Source organism: Barbus barbus (assembly GCF_936440315.1).
Source record: "Barbus barbus genome assembly, chromosome: 26".
Classification (NCBI taxonomy): Eukaryota; Metazoa; Chordata; class Actinopteri; order Cypriniformes; family Cyprinidae; genus Barbus; species Barbus barbus.
The window spans coordinates 30,515,221-30,540,220 of record NC_136754.1 but is presented as its reverse complement, the minus strand read 5'-3'; the positions used below and the strand labels follow the sequence as shown (position 1 = coordinate 30,540,220).

Below are 25,000 nucleotides of genomic sequence, written 5' to 3'. Positions count from 1 at the left end.
CAGCATCTGTTCCAGAAAACGGCCTGCAAAAATGGCTCTGGCCTTATTTGTATGGATGTTCAGCCTGTTTGCATCCCTCCCTAATATTGTTTTTGCCAAAGTGAAAGAGAAGACCAACCTTAAAGCATCCTGTAGATCTGAATTTCCTGAAGGTGCAGCCTGGATGTCGTTTACGTATCTAAACATCCTGAGCTTGATTCTGCCTCTGATTATCATGAGCTTCTGCTTTTGCCGGATCCTCAGCAGAAAATCAGAAGGAAAGCACAGCATGGTCAAACTCCTCCTGGCTCTGCTGGCCGTTTATTTCTTCTTCTGGACTCCATACAACATCGTCACGTTCCTCGAGTTCCTGCAGACGAAGGGACACCTGCTTTCTTGCGAGTGGCACACTGATCTGACTCTTGCCAAGCAGTGTGTGGAAGCGATCGCATTAAGCCACTGCTGCCTGAATCCCATCATCTACGCCTGTGCTGGACAGAAGTTCAGAAGAGCCGTCCTTACAGTCCTGAAGGAGCAGCTTCCATCGTGCTTCAGCCAACACATAACCTGCTCTCCACAGTCACCTGAGAGCGGCTCTTCTGAATATTCCTCCACACTGATCGCTTAGAGACAACACATTCCTCCAGAGACGGCATTAGATTCTGACCGGCCCTGCGTTCAGTTGTCTTTGTTTTGTTTTTTGACAGTTTTGTTAATATTTATGTATATGTGAAGTAGGAGAAGGCAGAAGCTGAAGCTGTTGCAAAAATGCACATATTTTGCATGCATATCCCTCATATTTTAGATATGCAAAGGATACAGAAATGAATGATTTCATCAACATTTTTAAATAAACTCACTGTTAGTATTTGCATCAAGCAGTGTTGGGGGTAACTCATTACAAGTAACGCGAGTTACGTAATCAGTAAAGTAACACATTACTTTTTAATTTAGAGTTAAATCTCTGAGTTACTTTTTCGAATAAGTAACTCCAGTTCCTGTGTTTCTGATGTATTGAGTGACAGCTCTGGTGTTGAGAGAAATCAGGAGTAAGTGCAGAGTGTTGTGTGTGAACATGATCTTACTGTAGTTCTAGACTAAATATCAACATGATCTTACTGTAGTTCTAGACTAAATATCAACATGATCTTACTGTAGTTCTAGACTAAATATCTACATGATCTTACTGTAGTTCTAGACTAAATATCAACATGATCTTACTGTAGTTCTAGACTAAATATCAACATGATCTTACTGTAGTTCTAGACTAAATATCATCATGATCTTACTGTAGTTCTAGACTAAATATCTACATGTATTTACTCATTTTACCTGCACTAAAACATATTCAGTGTTCCTGCAAACCTGTAATAATTTGATATGTTAAATAAAACAAATATAATTAATGAATTTAATCCCAGTTTATTAACCAATGTCTTTGCTACTGACCTTCAATTATTCAATTCAACCTTAATAATAATAAAAAATGACACATTTATTACATTTCCTTCAGCCTGAGGCGTATTCATTTCTCTTTTGGTGTGAAAGGGCTTTTACAAAAAATAACTCAAAAGTAAAGTAACACATTACTTTCCATAAAAAGTAACTAAGTAACATAAGTTACTTTTTTAGGGAGTAATGCAATATTGTAATGTATTACTTTTAAAAGAAACTTTCCCAACGCTGGCATCAAGTGTTAAAAAAATGTGTTTTGAAGAAATACATTTAACTTGCATTCTGAATTTAGCTTTTTATTAAGATTTTTATGAAGTGGCTTTTAAATATGTGATTTATTACAATTCTTTGGCCTGGTGGTATTTATTACACTCTGTGCAAAAAGGTACAAAAGCTCTTACTGTGATGCTACATGAATATCGTCCTTTGTACCTTATTATTAATCACTGGATCTGAGAGTGTTTGATAACACTGAACATGTCTCTTCCACCATCTCATCTCATCTCATCTCATCTCATCTCATCTCATCTCATCCTCATCCTCATCCTCATCCTCATCTCAACTCATCTCATCTCATCTCATCTCATCTCATCCTCATCCTCATCCTCATCTCATCCTCCTCATCTCATCCTCCTCATCTCATCCTCATCTCATCCTCATCCTCATCCTCATGCTCCATCTCATCTCATCTCATCTCATCCTCATCCTCATCTCATCTCATCCTCATCCTCATCCTCATCCTCATCCTCATCTCATCCTCATCCTCATCTCATCTCATCTCATCTCATCTCATCTCATCTCATCTCATCTCATCCTCATCTCATCTCATCTCATCTCATCTCATCCTCATCCTCATCCTCATCCTCATCCTCATCTCATCCTCATCCTCATCTCATCTCATCTCATCTCATCTCATCTCATCCTCATCTCATCTCATCTCATCTCATCTCATCTCATCTCATCCTCATCTCATCCTCCTCATCTCATCCTCCTCATCTCATCCTCATCTCATCCTCATCCTCATCCTCATCCTCATCCTCCATCTCATCTCATCTCATCCTCATCCTCATCTCATCTCATCTCATCCTCATCCTCATCCTCATCTCATCTCATCCTCATCCTCATCCTCATCCTCATCTCATCTCATCTCATCTCATCTCTCCTCATCTCATCTCATCTCATCTCATCTCATCTCATCTCATCTCATCTCATCTCATCTCATCTCATCTCATCTCATCTCATCTCATCCTCCTCATCCTCATCCTCATCCTCATCTCATCTCATCTCATCCTCATCTCATCTCATCTCATCTCATCTCATCTCATCCTCCTCCTCCTCCTCCTCCTCCATCTCATCTCATCTCATCTCATCTCATCCTCCTCCTCATCCTCATCTCATCTCATCTCATCTCATCTCATCTCATCTCATCTCATCTCATCCTCCTCCTCCTCCTCCTCCTCCTCCATCTCATCTCATCTCATCTCATCTCATCTCATCTCATCTCATCTCATCCTCATCCTCATCTCATCTCATCTCATCTCATCTCATCTCATCTCATCCTCATCCTCATCTCATCTCATCTCATCTCATCTCATCTCATCCTCATCCTCATCCTCATCTCATCCTCCTCATCTCATCCTCCTCATCTCATCCTCATCTCATCCTCATCTCATCCTCATCCTCATCCTCATCCTCCATCTCATCTCATCTCATCTCATCCTCATCCTCATCTCATCTCATCCTCATCTTCATCCTCATCTCATCTCATCCTCATCCTCATCCTCATCTCATCTCATCTCATCTCTCCTCATCTCATCTCATCTCATCTCTCCTCATCTCATCTCATCTCATCTCATCTCATCCTCCTCATCCTCATCCTCATCCTCATCCTCATCTCATCTCATCTCATCCTCATCTCATCTCATCTCATCCTCCTCCTCCTCCTCCTCCTCCTCCTCCATCTCATCTCATCCTCCTCCTCCTCCTCATCTCATCTCATCTCATCTCATCTCATCTCATCTCATCTCATCTCATCCTCATCCTCATCTCATCTCATCTCATCTCATCTCATCTCATCTCATCTCATCCTCCTCCTCCTCCTCCTCCTCCTCCATCTCATCTCATCTCATCTCATCTCATCTCATCTCATCCTCATCCTCATCTCATCTCATCTCATCTCATCTCATCTCATCCTCATCTCATCTCATCTCATCTCATCTCATCTCATCTCATCTCATCTCATCTCATCTCAACCTCATCTCATCTCATCTCATCTCATCTCATCTCAACCTCATCTCATCTCATCTCATCTCATCTCATCTCATCTCATCTCATCCTCATCCTCATCCTCATCCTCAACTCATCTCATCCTCATCCTCAACTCATCTCATCCTCAACTCATCTCATCCTCATCCTCATCCTCATCTCAGCTCAGCTCACATCTGCTGAAGCGAGGAGGAGGAGGAATGAAGCCAGGGCTTCATCAGCAGACATTAAACAGCAGCTACAGCACTTTCTAGGCACTTTTACGGACACATTTGTTTAATAAAAATAAACCTTGTGCACTCCAGAAACAAAACAAGCCCTGAAAATGAATAAAACAACTTCATATTTTATTTGATGTTTTGTTTCCTGCATTTAATAAATGACACTTTCAATAAAATATTTGCAGCTGGTTTGTAAACAGTGAGACCCTGAAGCCATCAGAATCAGAAAGAGCTTTCTTAGCAAGGATGCTTTACACCTCACTGAAGAACATCACGTCTGGGATACAGAGCACACACAGAACGACAGCGACACAGATCATACACACACAATTAGTGCATATATAAGAATACACAACATGCTAAATAGACAGTAGACAATATATGTGCAGGTATTCTATATTAATTATGCAAAGGAATGTGAATAAGATATGATGCACAAAATAAACATGTTATAAATAGTGATATTGCAGATGTTTGTATTGGACAGTATATGACATGTTTTTACTGCACAGATGTGCATTTGACTGTATTTAATTCTCTTCATGTGTTTCCTGTCTCGACACATTCAGTTAGGAGGAAGTAAGCTTGAATCATGTCATTTATTTAATATGGTCCATTCACAAACCTTAATTAGATAACCTCACTGATAGTGTTCGTCCGCTAGATGGCAGTGAAACACTTCTGCTGCACATGAACACCAGATCCAACAATATCACTTCAGTCCACAGTCTTATATTTATTTTTTTATTATAAATAAAACAACATTCATCAACTGAAAGCCCTTGCAACCGTCACAGATTGTTAAAATAACAGCGCTCACTATCGCTTTATGCCCAAAAGAATGCATGACTTGTTGAATATAACTTTATCTAATATGAGATAAATCTTGTGATGTGTGATTAACTTAGTGTTTGTAGTGTCAACTCACTGACGAACTGTTTTATAACTTATGAACATAAGCATGGATGAGCATGACTATGACGCACTAATAAAAACAAACGCCGCAGTGCATCTGGGGAAATGGAGTTTTGTGCTAAAAATGCGCACATCTTGCACAGTTTTTTAATATTTCAGATAAAGGATGACAGCGACTCGATTTTACAGACTCCCAGTGTGAATGTTAAGTTAAAAATACTAACATAAGCAGGTGTTTAATAAGTTTGAACGATCCACAATAGCAGTCTGAGGGCGTTACTGGCTTCTGTTCTCGCGAGATTTAATGAAGCGTCGCGTCTTCACGCTCTTTTTATTCAAGAATATACAAAACGCAGTCAACTTATGAAAAGATTGAGAAAATGGTTTAAAACACACAATAGCAGCACAGAGGACGTGAACTCTCTCGATGGTTTGCAATTCCCGCGAGCTTACAGTGATGTCCCTTCTTATATTTATGTTTATAATGCAAAAAACAGTATACATACACGATAGAACATCACTAGAAAATACCAGGCTATAATAAAAACAACATTCCGCTCAGGGTTGCCAGGTTTGCACAATAAATCCTGTTTCTGTCCCTGGTCAAATTCGCCTTCCAGGGGCCAAATATCACCTTATTGGGGCCACTTCAACCCACGAACATGCAAATACATATCTCTGGAGAAATAAAGCCAGGCTAAGGCTGGATGGTGTACTGGACACGCACACATCAATATACATTTACATTCAGTCCTTTAGCAGATGCTTTTATTCAAAGCCCCTTACAACTGAAGACAATAGAAGCAATCAAACCAACAAAAGAGCAACGATACACTAGTGCTGTAACACTCCTCAGCAAGGCTTTTACAATTATATAATCAATAAAAACTAAATAGAGAATAAAAAAAAAACAATAGAGCAGCTAGTGTTAGAGGCCTTTTTTGCTTTTGTTAATTATATAATAAATAAAAAGAAACAGATTAGAGAAAAGATTAGAGAAGCTACTGTTATTTATTTATTTATTTTAAGAAAATGCAGTAAATGAATAGAGTGCAAGTCTAAAAGAGACAAGAATAGAATTAGAATAGAGAGTTCTAGAGTCAGAGAACACACACACAAACACACACACACGGGGAGCAGTTGGGGGTTCGGTGTCTTGCTCAAGGGCACCTCAGTCGTGGTATTGAGGGTGGAGAGAGCGCTGGACATTCACTCCCCCCCACCTACAATCCCTGCCGGCCCGAGACTCGAACCCACAACCTTTGGATTACGAGTCCGACTCTCTAACCATTAGGCCACGACGTTGTAATTAAAACAATAATTACTTTTAGTTTATTATAAGGGGAAAGTTTAGGTGTAGACGTTAATCTAATTTAATAAGTGAAAAATTTAATTTATTGTTAGCTTCCGGTTTCAGCTGTATCCCTTTCAGCCACAAAGTAGCAGGAACACCGCGGACTTGGCAACACTGGAGATTCCTCCGCTTTCGCTTCAGCGCTACTGCGCATGCGCATATCAACACGGCGTTTCCGGTCAGAGCTGTATCCCTCTCGCGTGTCTGGTTCTCGCGAGATTTGCCTCGTTCGCTCTCAGACTCCATGATCTGCTGTCGAACGGCGCGGCGCGATCGTACATGACGCCCATCCGCGCGTTGTGCGGCGCTCAGATGGACTAAAGAGCGATCCGCGAGGATGGAGAGCGTGAAACTGAAGAAAAGCGGCGCTCCGAGCGCGGCCTTGAGATCTGCGGCCGATGAAGAAGACGACGAAGGCCAGAGAGCGTCGAACCCGCGTCAGAACCGGAGCCCCGCCGAGCTGAGGAGGAGGAGGGTGAGGAGGCACGCGTCTCTGGACCGGCAGAGACAGCGAGCCGCGGCTCCGCTGCAGCTGTGTGACCGGCAGTGGGTCCGCCAGGACCTGCGCCGCGGCTCCGTACACGTCCATGACCGGCTGACGGTGCGCTCGCTCCCGCCGCGGCTCGTGCTGTGCACCGGGGACTGCACCGCGGCAGAGATCGCGCAGCGCCTGAGCGGCAAACCGGGCTCGGTCCTGAGGCTGGCCGCCAAGACGGACGTGAACGGGAACTGCGACGGCGACCGGCTGCGGCTGCTGCTGCTGGAGAAGGAGCACCGGTTCCGGTACGACATCTACACCGAGCCTCAGGACGAGGACTCCGTCAAACGGTCCGCGGGCTCCGATGTGGAGAGCAACAGCGATCTGAGCTCCGGGGCCCGGCTCAGCCGGCACCGGGACTCGCTCAGCGACGACATGACCCTGGGCACCGACGCCTCAGCTCTCGAGGGCCTGGACACGTACGGCAGCTCCTCGGACGAGCTGGAGCTGGACTGTCCGGTAACGGACGGAGCCGAGGCGGGTCCCGCCGGTGATTGGGACTCCGGTCCGGCGCTGTACGTTCAGCTGCACGGCGAGGCGGCCCGGCGCCTGGGGCCCGAGGAGAGGCCCCTGCAGATCCAGAACGACTTCCTGTTTAAACTGGGATTTAAGGACCCGTGGCGCGTGCAGGAGGAGGGCATGGACACCGAGCTCGGGTCGCTGCTGCGCTTCTACGCAGGTAATACTCGCTTCAGCAGGTGTTTCCCTCAGCCTCCAGACACCTGCAGTTTACAGCAAACACACGACTGATTGTGCCTCACTCCGTCTGCTGTGGGGGGTGGTAGGGTTGGGAATCAAAAATCAATTCCAAGTCTAGAATCGGATAATTGTTGTAAAATTCAAATCAGGGCTGTTAAAGTATTTGTCTTTGAATCATTCATTCAAAAGCACTGATGCATCCAGTAATGAAACAAGTGAATCTTGAGCGAGTCATTGTATAAAATATCTTCATGGAACATGATCTTTACTTAATATGCTAATTAGGGGTGTGCGATATGACGATTTTTGATCGTGGACGATAAAAATGTCTCCACGATCTGCTTTTTAAGAAATATCGTAGTATCGCGCTACCGCGCACATTGTCAAATACAGTTCTGGCGCCGCCGTCTCTATATACTGTACAACACGACATACAGCAGTAGAGTTACTCAGACAGGACACTGCACTTATTCGCGATCGCAAAAGTACATTATTTGCATACAAGCCTTGCTGGTTAAATGTTTAATTCGCGCGCTGGTCTGTCGTGCGCTTGTTCTGAGCGCATACACCTGAAGCACGCGCACTAAAACGCCTGTCTAACAGCGCCTGATTACTCAACTAAGTTATATTTTGCGCTAATACTGTCAAAACACACAAGGTTTACATACAGACTGAGTTGGTTATCTCTAAAATGAAAGTAAATAGTTAAGAGAGAAACGGATGCGTGTCTGTATATTAGATGCGTGCAGCTCTTAAAGGGACAGGACACTAAACGTGCTGTCGACTGTCATTAAAGGGATAGTTCACCCTAAAATTTAATTTCTGTCATTATTTACTCAGTGGAAAACCAAACAGTTGCTGGTCCACATTGACTTTGATAGTAGGAAAGAAAAATCCTATGGAAGTCACTGAGGACCAGCAACTGTTTGGTTTTCCGCCTTCTTCAAAATAGCATTTATAAATGTTCAGCACAAGAATGAAACTCATTCCGGTTTAAAACAACTTTTGAGTAAATGATGATATAAAAATACAACATTATGACAGAATTGACAGACAGATGACAGAATATTAATTTGTGGGGGAACTATTCATTTAACGTTAACAAAACGCAAAGAGAAAAATCACTCACTATTCTTGACTGAAAAACTTTAATACAGTTGCTTTAGGAATCAGTCTAGTGTTTTATTTTTATATTTGTTCATTCAATTTCATTGAATGCTCTGCTAAATACACCTATTGTACCTGGAAATAAAGCACTGTTTGTTTTATTTGTATATTATGTGTATTTGTAATGTGTATCTTTGTTCTTATTTTTTAATAAGAAAAATAAAATAATGACAAAGATTTTTTATCTTCACCCACTTTGGCCTAAATATCTGCCATGCATCTTTGTCTTTCTAGTTTGGCTGTAATGCTCAGACAACTTGTAAAACCAAAATAGTAAAACTAACAAATGTCAGCTAAATGAATAAATGTAAATGTAAACAAAGAATCGTGATAAAAATCGTGAATCGTGATATTTCTATAAAAAATCGTGATATGATATTTTTCCCATATCGCCCACCCCTAATGCTAATGATACAATGTATTGTTGTCTATTGCTACAAATATACCTGTGTTACTCATGACTGCTTTTGTGCTGCAGGGACACATTTGTCTCACATGCTTCTCCTAAATTTCCTGTGAAGGACACACATAAGGTGCTATAAAGTGAATGTGTGAAATATTTGAGTTCACAGAGAGACCCCTGAGGTGTATTTGCTGAGATTCTGCCGGTCCAGAGCAGACGTTATCTCAGGATGATGGCCAGCAGAAGCAGTTTACACTGATATGAATCAACATTTCGTTTGTAATAGCAGTGGCTTTGCATTGCTCCTTATACAGTTTTTTACTTTACAAGTAATACTAACCTACTTTACAAACACGTGCACGCAGAAGATTAGAGGAGAGAGATCAGCTCAGCTCAGTTCCAGCAGGTGTTATACAGCATGTGCATGTCCAGAATAGTGCTACAATACTTTATTTGTTTACTTCAGAAAGAGTTATAAATGAATAACATTGCCAGTTTTACTCAACAGAAGTGTGCAAACACACTGAATATATTTGCATGCAGAAGATTAGAGGTGAGAGATCTGAGTGCATGTGACGTCAGGGTCAAACGGTTGATATTTGGCATGTGCATGTCAAAAATAGTGCAACACCCCTTATATATTTCTTTACTTGCTTTAGAAAGAACTTGACAAATTAATAACCCATCAAGTGTTACTTTACAGAAGTGTTTACAAACTTTGCAAACACAAGTTCACATGATGTCAGGGTCTTTTGTTTCACAGTGTGTTCATGTCCAAAATAATTCTACAGCATTAATTATTTGTTTACTTTACTAATGAACAGCCTTGCAAGTGTTACTTTACAGAAGTGTTTACAAACACAGAGCACAGTGCATTCAGTACAGTTCGCGTGAGAGATCGGTTCAGGTCCGAATCAAGCAGTTGTTTTACAGCATGTGCATGTCCAAAAGTACTTTAGAAAGAACTTGACAAATGAATATCATTGCCACTTTTGTTTAACAGAAGTGTTTGCAAACTGTACAGAGTACACATGCATGCAGAAGATTAGAGGTGAGAGAGCGGCTCACTGTCTGCATGTGCATGTCAAAAATAGTGCAACAACCCTTGAATTATTTACTTATTTCAAACAGACCTCGACAAATGAATAATCCTACATATTTTGCTTTGCATTAATGTTTATGCTCACACAGAACACGTGTGCGTGAGAGACCGGCTCTGATGTCTCTGTACGGCCAGTGCATGTCAAACGTGAGCTCCAGTCGCTGTCTTTACAGCTTCAGAACAAGCATGCATTCACAATGATCCTCCGTCTTTATGTTCCCATGGATCTCTCTCTCTCTCGTCGCTGGTAATAAAACATGGCAGCGTTCTCTGCTCCCACGGATGCACATGACATGGCCTCAAAACCATTGTGAGCCGCTCTTGTTCCGGTCTGTTCATTATCATTGCAATGAAAGGCTGAATGCTGCTGGTGCAGTGGAGGGTGAAGAGAGAGGGCTCTGGATATTTAGATGCTGTTCAGCCGGCCTGTTCTTGGCTCGCGCTCTCTTTAGCGTCTCACGCCAGCGGCCAACAGTGGGCCGCAGGAAGCGCTTTCATTCACGCCGCTGAGAAAAACAGGGCTGTGAGGAATACGGATGGGGGGAGAAAGGGCTGTGGGATTCGTCGGGCCGAGCAGGAGTGGATCTTAGCAACTGTTGAAGCCGTTGTCTTAAAAACTGATTTAAGATGAGCTGCGGACACATTCAGGCTTTTACAGTGTGGATCAGATCCTGCTCTGAGGCTGATCTTATGAGGCCTGCTTTACTGCCTGATAAACGTGATCAAAACTGTGCTGATTCACACTCGGTCTCCTCATGTCTCCTGTCGTCTGGTTGATAGTTTTATCCAGTAAAAGCTCTTCTAGTGTAATTGTACAAGCGTCCAGCGGCTGCTTCAGTGTCAAATCTTGACTGATTTTGATCAAGTAAAGGTCAGAATAACTGCAGTCATATCTCCAGATGAACTCTTACTGGACTGAAGCAGCTCAGCTTTACTTGATTCTCCATCAATCATTTTCTAGATAAATCAGTGCGTCTCAAATCTGATCATCAGGATCTTTTGAGGAGCGTTTGTTTCCAGAAGCTTTACTTTCACTGTTCCTCAGCGGAGGAATGATCTTCATCTCACATCTTCTGAGGAGCGTTTATTTCTTCATCTCTCAATCAGCATTGCATTATATGTTTGGATCATTTCCATCTCATCTTACTGAGACATATTACTGGAGATATAGAGTGACTGCTGATATATACATCATTTTATGTAAGGATCTGCTCTACTGTTATAAAGATCTCAGTGATTTATATTACAAGCATCAGAATTTGCTCGGTTTGAGTCTCTGAATAAAGCTGTTTTTCCTCCATATTCTCTCTGTATCAGACTATATGAGCCGTAAAAGCCTGATGATCAAATATAATACTCGACGTAAAACATGTAAACTTCTTTTAGATTATTAGTGAAATATTTAGTTTAAAGGTACAGTAAACCGTTAGATTTCAAAAAAACATTGAATTTTATGTGAAAGCTTTTTGAGAAGGCTTTGGTAGTTCGGTGCCGTGGTTGATTGTGTATCTGCTCATTAGTGAAACTGAAATGCATGAACTTCTGCATAACGACTCTCTGATATGAAGCATGTTGAAGAGTGCTGGCATAGATGAGATAAGGTGCTAACTGTGAAATATTTAGCATTGTGTCTGACACGTTGTGCATGTTGAACGGTTAACTCTCACGCAGTACTGTAATGCAGTGTTAGCCCTGATGCTTTGGGAATCACTCACTAATTCTGTTGCTCAAGAACAGAGCTCTTCTGTCTGAGTGTTTGTGGTTGAGCGATTCTCTGGCGTTTCTCAGTGTTGGTCTGGCAGATGTGGTCTTGATTAAAGCCGCTGTGCTCATGTGAGCAGGATTAATGTCAGTCAGTCGTCTCCGCAGGGTTCGTGTGTGTTCTGCAGGCATGTGAAGTATGTACTCGGACGCTCCGGGAATGTCAGGCATGTTTCAAGACTCTGTAGACACAGTTTAAGACTTCATATCCTGCAGATTGTGTTATAAATAATATGATAAATGGCTTACTGTTATAGATTTTGATATGTAGCCTCAATTGTTTCTATTTGTTTATGGTAACATTTTTCAAGCTGCTGTATGATATAAGAAATATATTTGATCATAAAGTATATTTCACTGTTTTTAAATTAAATTTTATTCATGTTTGATCTGACTGATAAAGCAGGAACAGGAAAGCTTATCATCAGTAATAAACACAATTAATTCATGGATAATCAATTATTGCACACTGATTAAGAGACAATGAAGCACAAATCAAGGTTATTAAAATGACTTCATATGATAAACGTAAAATCTAAACATGTCATTTTGCTGCTCTTGAGATGTGAACATCAAATCTTTAGTCACCTCACGATCCCATTCTTGATGTACTTTCCCCCGTTATTAACTAATTAGTTTACCGACTTGAGAATTTTAAAATCCTTACATTTACATATCCTTACATAAGTAAAGTACTTTTTAAAATAATTACAAATAAAAAATAATTAGAGCAGTTGTATGTTAAGAATTTTAAACTAATAGCCTATAACTTCAAAACATATTAGGAAATAATAAAGAGGAGCATAGAAGCAAAAAACAAAGAGTGCTTTCAGTATTTAAGATTATCTGAAGGTTCTCCATTCAAGAACGGAGTGATTTTTCTTTCTGCTGTGTCGTCCTCAGAGCGGTGTTTGGGCTTGCTCTCTCTGTCTGTCATTCAGCTCTTTATCTCCGTCACGCGTCCGGTGTTCTGCATGCGTTCACGAGTCAGTACAGTAGACACGTGGCACGTTTACAGTGTCTCAGAGCAAAAGGTTCGCTCTGTGAACGCAATAATTAGCATTTTAACTAATAAGCAATGAGGCGACGTTATTTTACTCGCCCTTCAACCATCAGTCAGGAAATTAAAAAATGTGAAAGCATTAACAAATTACACCTTGAATAACTCCTAAAGATCCTCCTCCTATCTGCAGCAATATTACAGACTGTTAAATGTCATTATAGCAATATATGGCTATATTTCCTAACAATTGCATTTTACAGCATCCGTGTGAAAGCAAACCTGGAAAGAGACGTGAGGATCTGCGGAGAAATTAAAGATTCTTGGTGCATTCCAGGGAATTATTCATGGTTTATAACGTAAATTAAATCGGGAGAGCAGACCATAAATGCACAGAATATGTTGTCTTTTTACATTTACTTACAGCAGAATACAGAGGAAACATGAAAATAATCAGAAGGAAAACAATGCAGCGGGCTGAAAAGAGCTACTCTATAAGTAATTATATCTCGTCACATTAATATACCAAACATTATTCTCCTGAAGAGCGTCCCATAATGTAACGCACAGTAGGCTCGTTAGGAGAAAGGTGGATGCTGAAACTGAATTTTTTTTTTTAATGTTTCTAATATTTAATCATGTTTATTTCAGTTTTAGTTTTGGTATTTTATTACATCAATGTAAACTAAAGCTGAGAAATGCTGTGTTGTAAATGCAGTAAGTGTTCTTTAACGAGTGTGTTTGTTTGCCGGAGCGCTGCAGTCGTTCAGGGCGGTGTGTGGAGCTGGATGGAGATGAGATTTCAGGAGATTCAGCATTAGTGTCTGTGTGCTGAGCCCACCGTCTCTTCTCCGCCAGAAACGTTAGAGGACACCACGACAAAGTCTCTGCGTCTCAATGTGTCATCAGCATATATGAGTGTGTGTGTGTGTGTGTGTGTGTGTGTCTCTGTACTGAACCTGCGACTTGCATCAGCCATCAGTGATTAATCAGTTTACTGAAACTAAAGTACAAAAATAAGTCAAATAAGCATTCATTGTATGTGATATTTATTTGAAATCCACTAAATATCTGGTTTTTGATAATACTGCTTCTTTTGAAGGCAGTCTGTTTATGACACGGGGCTATGAATATGGCACTCGACGCATCTTCCTGCATCATTTGTGCTGTTAAAGATATACAGTTACACTCGTGGTCAGTCTGGCACTGCTTGGTTTAGATGAGGCTTTTTTATATGTGTTTATAAGTAAATACTCCACAGAAGTGCCACCTAGACTCCAAGAACATTACAAATATAATACAAATCCAGTAGTTGATGACTGTGAGTGGATAGTTAATATGATTCTCTACACCTGTGTGATCTTCATACCTTCACAAAACATGATTCAAACACACTGGGACCTCATGATAAATCTAAGTGTGGTTAGTGGAGAGCGGAGATCTGCGTGTATACATGTGATTCAACTGAACGGATCATTTCTGAGCCGCTGTTATTTTTAGAGGCTTTGCTCATCTATAGTATGTCATTCCCTGTCACGTTACGCCATTCGTCAGATGTGTTTATGATGCATGTGATTTATGATGCATGTGAATGCACTCTTGTTAGGATGTTTGCACATGTGATGCTCTAAATAAAGAGCGATGCTTTCTATCTGAGGGGTTTGTTCAGGGACGTGTGCACACTATTAACAGAGCCGGTTAATGCCAGAGAATTCAGAAGATTAAATCTTTCATTATCAATTATTTAATTAGTTGTATATTAAAGCAGTTGAATTAAAAACACATAGAAAAATATTGCCTTAGGCCTGTCATTCAGACCGTCTCTCCACCAGAGCACAATACCTTTTCTGACGTTTATAGGCCTCATGGTTTACCATGATTTGACTCATCTTGATTTCGACTTGCTTCTGTGCTTTTCACCTAATAATAATCCACATTTTGGGTGTTCCTCACCAAACCCTACTGTATGTGCTCAGAATATACACATTAACATGCATAGGGTTATTTTATGACACGTTTGCATCCCTTTTTTGAAAGCTCAAAGGAGGTCACCATTCACTGCCATCAAATAGATAAGCGTGCACAGGATTGTTTGTTGTTGTTTCTCCTTTTGTGTTCCGCAAAAAAGAAGAAAATAATCTGTATTTCCTTAAAACAACATCAGAGTAAGAAAATAATCAGGCCTACTGAATTTCCGTGTGTGCACTTTCCCATAGATGTGAATGGATAAATAAAGTCCACGCAGATGAAAGCCGTTGTTTGCTAATAATCGGGATGTATGGCAGTGTTTCACTGGGGTATTCATTCATTTTGTGCATTTAACACCCATGATTTATTCTAATGTTTGGCATGTGTAGCACTTGTTCATGCTTTTATCAGCAGCTGTCTGTTCTCTGCCAGCTTATTTCCAAAGCTGTGTGATTTATTATTATTATTATTTTTTAATTGGCTGATTCTGTTGGTTAATGTTAACTGCAGTTTTGTCTCTCTTCTGTCATTCTACACGTAATTGAATTGATACAGTCACGTTTTGTTATATTGCATGACATTATCTTAGTGAAATGACGTTACTGGCTAGTAGCTAGGATGTAGATCTCATTCTTCCTCGTGTTCAAACTGTGTGAAACCTGATTATTTGGACTACTCGTTTTACTTGTATTTTTATCCACTGTTTGGTTGCAATGATGCTTCCTCTGATAAGAACTTTTTTTTGACAAGTCATTTCAAATACTTATCAAGATATCTAAAATCTCTCATGAAAGTTTCCTTTAAAAAAAAAAGTGAAGATGGTGAGATTATGTAATGCATCTGTGGTGGTGCGCTGAGCTCTTCCAGAACGTGTCACTCGCGGTCATGAGCCTTTTACACTCCTGAAAGAAATGATTCAGGAGTTTTTAGCCCCAATATGTCATGCAGGCGGTTTCTCCAGTGCATTAGACCGCACGAGCTGAGCGTGGACAAATATAGCCTGGACACACACCCTCTTCTGCTTTGTGCCGGATACCCAGAGGACTGCATCTGCCTGACCGCTCAAAACAGGATGAGGTGTTTAAAAACAGATCCTGAGTCAAACGTCGGACAGACCGCTCACCCTCGACCACTGGCGTCTGTCCCAGGAGTCACCTGTAGGGCTGGGACACCGTCACGGGGCTACATGCTATAGCCTAAATTAGAGTTTATTACACTGTAACATACTGTACATTTGTTTCTTAATGGCCAATATAAACTAAATTCTAAATTCCACTCTACTAGTACTGACTGCTGAGTCCTGAATTCTCTTAATAATATACTGACTACTGAATTGTGTAATTTACTAGTACAACAGCTGAATTCTGTTCTTTATTAGTACCTACTACCTAGTTGTATCTTTACTAGTGCTGAACTCTGCTCTTAATAATATTGACTAATGAATTCTGTTTTTTGGTAGTATTGACCATTGAATTTTGCACTTTACTAGTACAGATTGCAAAATTTTGCCCTTTACTAGGGCTGACTACTGAATTCTGCTCTTAATAATACTGACTATTGAATTCTGTTCTCTTAGTACCAACAGTTGAGTTGTTTTTTTTGTAGTACTAACTGCTGAATTCTGCCTTTTATTAGTAGTAGTAGTTATTCTGTTCTTTACTAGTACCAACTTCTGAATTCTATTAATTAGTAGTACTGACTGCTGAATTCTGTTCATTACTAGTGCTGACTGCTGCATTCTAAACTTTACTAGTTCTTCTGTTGAAATCTCCTATTTACTAGTACTAGCTGCTAAAGTTTTCTCTTAAATAGTTCTTACTCCTGAATTATTCTTTTTACTACTACTACTACTGACTGCTGAACTCCGCTTTGTACCGCCATTACCAGGGAAACCGCTATACTTCTCCCGCTCCAGCAGCGCCTCCTGCTGGCAGAGAATGAACTTGCATTTGCAGGTCTGTGGGAAACTGTTTTCTGTCAGCAAACATAAAACAATATGCTTCAGAACTATTTTGAGAAGGTGCTTAAGTTTTGAGCCATGTGTTATTAATATGAGTTAGGCTTCTACTACTATTACTATCTTGTACCCTGCAATAAAGCAAAAGAAAATCAGCATCAAAAGAAGATCTATGGCCATCAGCTGCTCTGATTTCTAAACATCGGTATCCACATCGGCCATGAAAAAGACCGATATCGGACGACCTCTACTGCTGAATTCTGCTCTTTATTAGCACTGACTATTAAAGTATGTTTTGTTTAGTAGTACTGAGTGCTGAATTCTGCTCTGTACTCATCCCACTTACAGTGGCATGGCTGGTGGACTAATTCAAGCCTGTGAACAGCCAGACAATTCAATGCAGAAAACTCAAATTCTGTTATTTGAGCCTCACTTTGACTTGGTAAATTGGTTAATAGCTAATCAAATGTGATGGTGTGACTTAAGCGGGATAGCCGTGTAGCGTAATGTGCTCATGGTTCAGGGTGTATGACATTCAGAGAAGATCTCTCACGCAGGAAAGGCTGTGGTTTCCTCCTGAGGATCAAGCCCCGGGGAAAGAGCACAACACGCATAAATCATGCTTAAGATCCATGTGAGATCTTTCTGTGTGCCTGTCTGTCTACAGCGTCAATATTAACAAGAGATAACACTGTAACTGTGATTGTTTGTGAAGAACAGCTTCAGACCTGCTGGTGTTGTTTGCAAATCAGGTTGTGTGTCATCATATTAAACCTGTGCTGATGGTCGTGTAAAGTGGGCTGCAGTGCTCCATGCGGTGTACCGTGGGGTCCTGACCCACATACTGCTGCTGCTTTTGGGTCAGATCTGGCTTGCTCTGTCTTAGAAGTGAAAGCAGAAATGTTGCTGCATAGTTAGTCAGCTGAGATCTCTGAGATGCATGAGAGAACCACATCTCACCCTTCAGTGCAGGACAAATACAGCGCATGAGTCATTAAGATAGTGATATGAAAGAATATCTATTATAACCAGGAGAGATTACTGACAAATCAACCCGGTTTTGATTAAATTAGAGTTTATGGCAGAAAATATTGTACATCTGTTTCTCAATGGTGAATGTAAACTCACTCCATATAGCATAGAGCACTGCTGAATTCTACTCTTTACTATACTGGTCTCAAACTCAATGAGTTTCTAGTGATCCCAGAGACCTTGATTAGCTGGATCAGATGGGTTTGATTAGGGTTGGATCTGAACTCTGCAGAGCTGTGGCCCTCCAGGAATTGAGTTTGAGACCAATGCTTTACTTTTAATAATGGTGAATTCCACTAGTACTGTACTGCTGAATTCTGATATTTACTAGGACTGACTGCTGAATTATGATCTTTAATACCTCTGACTACTGAATTCTGTTCTTTACTACTACTGACTGCTGAACTCCACTCTCCATTCTCTAGTACTGACTGCTAGAGAATGTAGAGAGCAGTGCAAACAGCAGGTGTGAACGGAGATCCACTTCTGAAGCTGCATTGGATGTGTTGACAGTAGGAGTGGATTGGGGAAGTCACTCGTGGTTTTCTCTGTTTTGCAGGAAAACCTCACAGCATCGAGAGCTCCGAGCGCATCCAGCTCTCTGGAACATATAATGTAAGGAAAGGAAAGCTGCAGCTGCCGGTGAACCGCTGGAGTCGACGGCAGGTGATTTTATGTGGCACTTGTCTGATGGTGTCCTCAGTGAAGGCCAGCCATACGGGCAAGATGCACATCCTGCCACTGATCGGAGGAAAGGTAATCAACTCACATTATCATCCTACGGGGAATGTTTGTCCCAAACCAGGGATCCTACAGCATCCCTCCCGAAGCGCACAGTGGTCAGAATAGAATAGTCTCTCTTCAGCCGTTTGGCAGTATTCCCTACAGATCCCTTTTAATGCCTAAAATTGGTTTTAGTGTAAATGGTTAATTACTGAAACTTACCTGCTCTAATTTAGATTTAGACTTTTGCAGCCCATAAGAATGAAAAGACAGGATATGAAACTAATTTGTTGGCCCAATCTTTAATAAAAATAAAAATAAGTTCACTGCCCATATTCACAATATTCACTTTTATATTGCTTACATGAGCTGAACACCAGTTTATGTTTATGCAGCGTATTTCCCACCCATATGGAAATGTAACATGTGACCCTGGTCCACAAAACCAGTCATAAAGGTCAATTTTTCAAAATTGAGATTTATACATCATCTGAAAGCTGAATAAATGAGCTTTCCATTGGTGTATGGGTGCAAAAAAATCTAAATATTGAGAAAATCTCCTTTAAAGTTGTTATATGAAGTTCTTAGCAATGCATATTACTAATCAAAAATGAAGTTTTGATATATTTACAGTAGGAAATTTACTAAATATCTTCATGGAACATGATCTTAATATCCTAATGATTTTTGGCATAAAAGAAAAATCAATAATTTTGAACCATACAATGTATTTTTGACTATTGCTACAGATATACCCCAGCGACTTAAGACAGGTTTTGTGCTCCAGGGTCACATATATGACATTTATCCTGGTTACTTTACCAGCGAGCGCAGTGAGAGGACAGGCATAGTGGACATTGCTTAGTGAGGTGTAAAGTTTTATGGTGGTTATGAGAGTTGATGAAGTGCTAAACAAACAGAGTGTGTTTCATAGTCTCTCAGTGTTTATTTCTGTTCTAGACTGCTAGACTAAATATTGAGTGCTGTCTGCCATGTCAGCCATCACAGCTGATCTAAACAGACCTGTGACGCTGATGAACGCTCATCACTGTGTGTGTGTGTGTGTGTGTGTGTGTTCAGGTGGAAGAGGTGAAGAAGCACAGTCACTGTTTGGCCTTCAGCTCGGCGGGACCTCAGAGTCAGACCTACTACATCAGCTTCGACAGCTTCACCGAACACCTGCGCTGGCACCGGCAGGCGGCGAAGGTGTGTGTGTGTGTGTGTGATGTCCTTTGAACCTTGAACCTGTACAGATAAGACGAGCTGACACACTAGAGCTGATCTAAACCTCACTAGAGAATGCCTTTATTAACGAGTACTATGGTGGTACTGCGGTATAGTGACTGAATCTGCTTCTGATACACACCAGGATCCTGAATTATTATAGGAATATCACTATTAACAATTTTATCACCATTCTTTGTCATGTTGGTTTTTCTATTTTGCAAGTTGTCTGAGCATTACAGCCAAACTAATTTCCCTATTTTAAAAACTAAACCTTTCAAGGCCTTTCATATAAAAAGAATGGTGGATATTTAGACCAAAGTGGGCGAAGATTAAAATCTGTCATTATTTTATCTTTTGTTTTTAAAAAAAACACATTACAAATATGCATATTATAAAAAGTGCTTTGTTTTCAGGTAGGTGTATTTAGCAGTAGCATTTCAGAAATTACATGAACAAATATAGAAATAAACCACTATATAGAGTGATTCCTATTAATATCTTCAGTTAAGAGCGGCGAGTGATTGTTCTTTTTGTGTTTTGTTGTTTTATTAACATTAAAGGAATAATTCTGTCATCTGTCTGTCAGTTCTGTCATAGTGTTTTATTTTTTATCCCATCATTTCTCTCTCAAGTTGTTTCTTTCTTCTGCTAAACATAACATTTATGTTGAAGACTAACCAAACACAGTGATTTCCATGTAGGATTTGTTTCCTACGATCAAAGTCAATGTGGACCAGCTACTGTTTGGTTATCCACAGTCTTCAAAATATCTTCTAAATAATCACAGAAATGTCATTTTTGGGTTAACTATCCCGGCAGCATATTTAGCTCTGTCCCTTTAAGAGCAGCACGCATCTAATATAATCTCATTTTTAATATTTTACATATGATATTTTTTGACAGTATTCACGCGATCAGACGCAAAAAATAACTTAGTCCAGTAATCAGGCGTTGTTTAAAAAAAGCGCATGTCAGAACAGCACACGAATGAAAGGTGTTACTGGCAAGGCTTCAAAGCAGATGCAAATAATGTCCTTTTGTGTTTTTGAAGAAGTGCCGTTTCCTGTGAGAGTAACTCTACTGCAGAGAGAACATTTGATGTGAATGTATGTCGCATTGGACAGTATATTAGTCGGAGGCACGCTGTAGCACAATACTACGATATCTATTCAAAAGCAGATAGTGGAGACATCCACAATCATAAAATATCATATCACACCCCTACCTATTCATGTATTTTTACTTGATATGTTAGTCATGTCTTTTACCGTTTAAATGTTTATATTTCAACAATGAATTGTGGTAGAAACATTAAAAGTAGAAGGCATTAAAAAGTTGATTTAAATTGTACATAAGGCAGTTTTTATATGTTTTTATACAAATTATTTTTTTATTTGAGTGTTGATTATTAAAAACATTTGATTTGTTTATTGAATATTAAATGACAATTATTTTCATGCTTTGTTTTTCAGCGGAATCAAAAATGAAGTGTTTTGGTTAAATGTATTTGTACTTAAATATAGGGCAGCGATGATAAATCGATTGGCGCTTTGCTTCGGAGGTTTTCCGAATGCATGGTGATTCTCTCTGGAGTGGATTCTGAGAGTAGTTTTGAACAGCAGGTGGTGCTAAATGCTTCAGAAACAGCTGTACTCTGCTTGTTTCCAAATCCTTACACACACTTGAACCTAAAATAATCATTCATAAGATTCGACAAGGTTGAAGTGAATTGCAAGAGTGTTCACAGTGGGCTGTGTTCATGTTAATCTGGCGTCATAAAATCATTCTGAGCCCAGGTGAGATTACAGACTCAGTGCTCTTCAGCGCTCTTCTTCATCAGTATCTGAGTGTGTGGATAAACACTAGAGCAGAGCACCATCTGCTGTTAAAATATAAGCTCAGAATCCATTCCAGAGAATCGAGATGCGTTCGGAAGAATCGATGCTGAATCATATCTCAATTCATGATGCATTGATTTATTTTCCCAGCCCTATTTAAATATTGAAATCCTCAAATTGTCATTGTGTCAGGAACAGATGTGAATGTGGAGTCTGAAACGCAGCCGTCCTGTGGATGTTTGTCAAACATTTATATTGTGATCATGTGACTCGACTCTCGCCGCACGCTGAACTTTGCCCAGTGTGGTCTTTCTGGACGTTAACTTACACTTGTCCACTGATGTTAGTCCGGTCCAGCTCTGGCGTACTGTAAAGGGCTGGTGGGAAATACACTCCAGTGTGTTCCGGCAGAAGTGCAGACGTTATAAATCAGTGTGTGTTTTAGAGTCTGACCTCACACTTCACACTGCAGAGGCTCTAAACGCAGCTGTTCAGATTCTCCACCGCTTCACTGCTCTGATCTACATTTGCCCTGAAAACGACACCATCGTCCCATCACGCGAGGTGTGTGTGTGTGTGTGTGTGTGTGTGTGAAAGCCCTAGTTGGGAGTCCTACTTTAGCATACTTCACTACGAGTGCACCATCCCAAACACACGCAAGTAGGCCAGTCTATTTTCCAGCGGAGACGGCCGTGTGCCGTGAGACGTGTCCGGTCCACCGGGAGCCTGAGATTAGAAAAGCCTCGGTTAATGTGATCGCCGTGTGTTTAGACTGAGTCACCGCCGTTTACTGAGTCACGTTCACATTCTGTCCATTTCTCTATGAAATGCAAACAGTAAATGTGACCCTGGACCACAGAACCAGTCATAAAGGTTAAACTGAGGTTTATTCATCATCATCTGAATAAATAATCTTTCCATTGATGTATGGTTTGTTATGATAGGACAATATTTGGCTGAGATACAACTATTTGAAAATCTGGAATCTGAGGGAGCAAAAAAATCTAAATATTGAGAAAATCTCCTTTAAAGTTGTTCAAATGAAGTTCTTAGCAATGCATATTACTAATCAAAAATGAAGTTTTGATATATTTACGGTAGGAAATTCCCAAAATATCTTCATGGAGCATGATCTTAATATCCTAATGATTTTTGTCATAAAAGAGAAATGTATAATTTTGACCCAAACAATGTATTGTTGTCTATTGCTACAGATATACCTGTGTTACTCATGACTGCTTTTGTGCTGCAGGGTCACGTGTGGTTTTGTGAGTCTTTAATGTGCGTCACAGATCACTGTAGTGAACTGATGGTCTCTTCTTCTTTACTGCGAGTTACAGCAGCAGCTTGAATGAACATCAGAACTCAAATCAATTATGAATCTTATAATCGATCAGTCAGTGTTTCATCCGTGATCAATGTCACATAACGTCACATTCACCTCAGGAAAGACATTCAAACTAGAAAAAATAAGTAAGACAAATCACCTGCGATAATGAGTGCGATATTGCGTAGCTTGTCAGTGAAGTACGGCTCTGTGTAGTAAATGCTGCTCCATCTGAAAGCAGCTGATGGAGATTTACTACTAATCACAGAACCAGCTTTACTGACGAGATGAACGTGACAATCACATGCTATTAATGGCACAGTCCTACTCTATAGCAGCCCTAGCGGTCTATCATGAATGATTCTTGACATCTGTGTGTGTGTGTGTGTGTGTAGGTGGTGTCTCAGAGGATCAGCTCGGTGGATCTGTCCTGCTGTAGTCTGGAGAAGCTGCCTCCTAACCTGCTGTACAGTCAGGATCTGACGCACCTCAACCTCAAACACAACTTCCTTCCTGCAGACCAGACGCTGCTGCAGCTCCAGAGGTTCGTTTGGGAGGGTTTCTGTGAGCGCGTCCATGTTCTGGCATATTTCATCAGACGATCAATAGTCTTAAACATGTCAAAATATGATGATGTCATCTCTCAGCAGGTTTTCCCGCCTGCGGAGTCTCAATCTGTCTCATAATCAGCTGGGGAGTTTCCCGCTGCACATCTGCTCCATCAGCACACTGACGGAGGTCAACCTCAGCTGCAACCACCTGACCTCTGTCCACCCCGACGTGGCCAACATGAGCAAGTGAGTGTCACATGATCACGGCTCGTCCAATCAGCCTCCGACTCTCAGATCGGGTCTTATTCAGCAGACTGTTCTTAGAGAAACTACACCTCTGCAATTACTATAATAATATTAAGTCTAACAATAACAGTCCAGTGAGAGTAATGGCTTATAATAAACAAGTATTCATTTACTTCATCCAAAATACAGCAAAATATATTGCATAATATCTTACAATTTCTGATTATTGTCGGTGTTGAAAACAGGTGTGTACTTTTTTTAAGGATTCTTTGATGAATATAAAGTTCAAAAGAGCAGCATTTATTTGAAATATAGATCTTTTGTATTATCTTGTGCTACCATTCAAGAATTTGTGGTCAGTAAGATTTTATTTTTGGAAAGAAATGAAAGAAATTAATGCTTTTATTCATCAAGGCTGCATTAAATTGGTCAAAAGCACCAGTAAACACATTTATAATGTTACAGTTGATTTCTGTTTCAAATAAATGCTGTTTTTTTTAAACTTTCTATTCATCTGTGAATCCTGAAAAATACATTTATCACGGTTTCCACAAAAATATTGTGCAGCACAACTGTGTTCAACATTGGTAATAATCAGAAATGTTTGTTGAGCAGTAAATCAGTATATTATTATGATTTCTGAAGATCATGTGACACTGAAGACTGGAGTAATGATGCTGAAAATACAGCTGCAGATCACAGAAATACATTACACTTTAACACATATTCACACAGAAAACAGCTGTTTTAAACTGTTATAATATTTCATATTTTTTACTGTATTTTTGATGAAATAAATGCAGCTTTGGTGAGCAGAAGACATTTTAAAAAAACATTAATAAATATTACCAATCTAAAACTTTTGAACAGTAGTGGGTGTGTATAAAATTTAAAACTAAATAAAATAAATGAATAAATAATCTTCGTAGTAAAATAAATGTGTAATAACTTGCTCTAAAATTGCCTGAAATTTGTGTGTGTGTGTATATATATATATATATATATATATATATATATATATATATATATATATATATATATATATATATATATCAACCTTTTAGTTTTAGATATTGTTCCCAATATAGATTTTAATGTCAGTTTTAAATTATTCAAACAGTCTTTTTTTTTTTCAAACCATGTGACTGTAAGAACAACTAAGATATTATTATTATTATTATTATTATTATTAAATCAAAAATGAATACTATATTTTTATTCTCATCTAATCAGGAGCACTTTACTCAGCAGTGTCTGGTGTAGTATGCTGTG

General features: G+C 40.0%; 2 protein-coding genes across 3 annotated transcripts in view; both read left to right on the top strand.

Annotated features, from left to right (window-relative positions):
- Nucleotides 1-1,481, top strand: part of LOC306846205 (C-C chemokine receptor type 5-like) — a 3,867-nt gene extending 2,386 nt beyond the window's left edge. Inside the window, exon 2 of the mRNA XM_079379370.1 lies at nucleotides 1-1,481. This exon is cut by the window's left edge and continues 403 nt beyond it. Coding sequence (XP_079235496.1) covers nucleotides 1-607 — 607 coding nt within the window. The 3' untranslated portion in view covers nucleotides 608-1,481.
- Nucleotides 1,482-6,426: 4,945 nt separating this feature from the next.
- LOC306846171 (PH domain leucine-rich repeat protein phosphatase 1-like) overlaps nucleotides 6,427-25,000 on the top strand; it is a 33,716-nt gene continuing 15,142 nt past the window's right edge. Inside the window, exons 1-5 of one of the 2 annotated variants that reach the window (XM_079379317.1) lie at nucleotides 6,427-7,406; nucleotides 18,376-18,572; nucleotides 19,620-19,745; nucleotides 23,327-23,475; nucleotides 23,582-23,728. In XM_079379317.1, coding sequence (XP_079235443.1) covers nucleotides 6,527-7,406; nucleotides 18,376-18,572; nucleotides 19,620-19,745; nucleotides 23,327-23,475; nucleotides 23,582-23,728 — 1,499 coding nt within the window. In that variant the 5' untranslated portion in view covers nucleotides 6,427-6,526. Of the gene's footprint in view, nucleotides 7,407-18,375; nucleotides 18,573-19,619; nucleotides 19,746-23,326; nucleotides 23,476-23,578; nucleotides 23,729-25,000 lie in introns of both variants that reach the window. The other variant, XM_079379316.1, reaches the window with a different exon arrangement.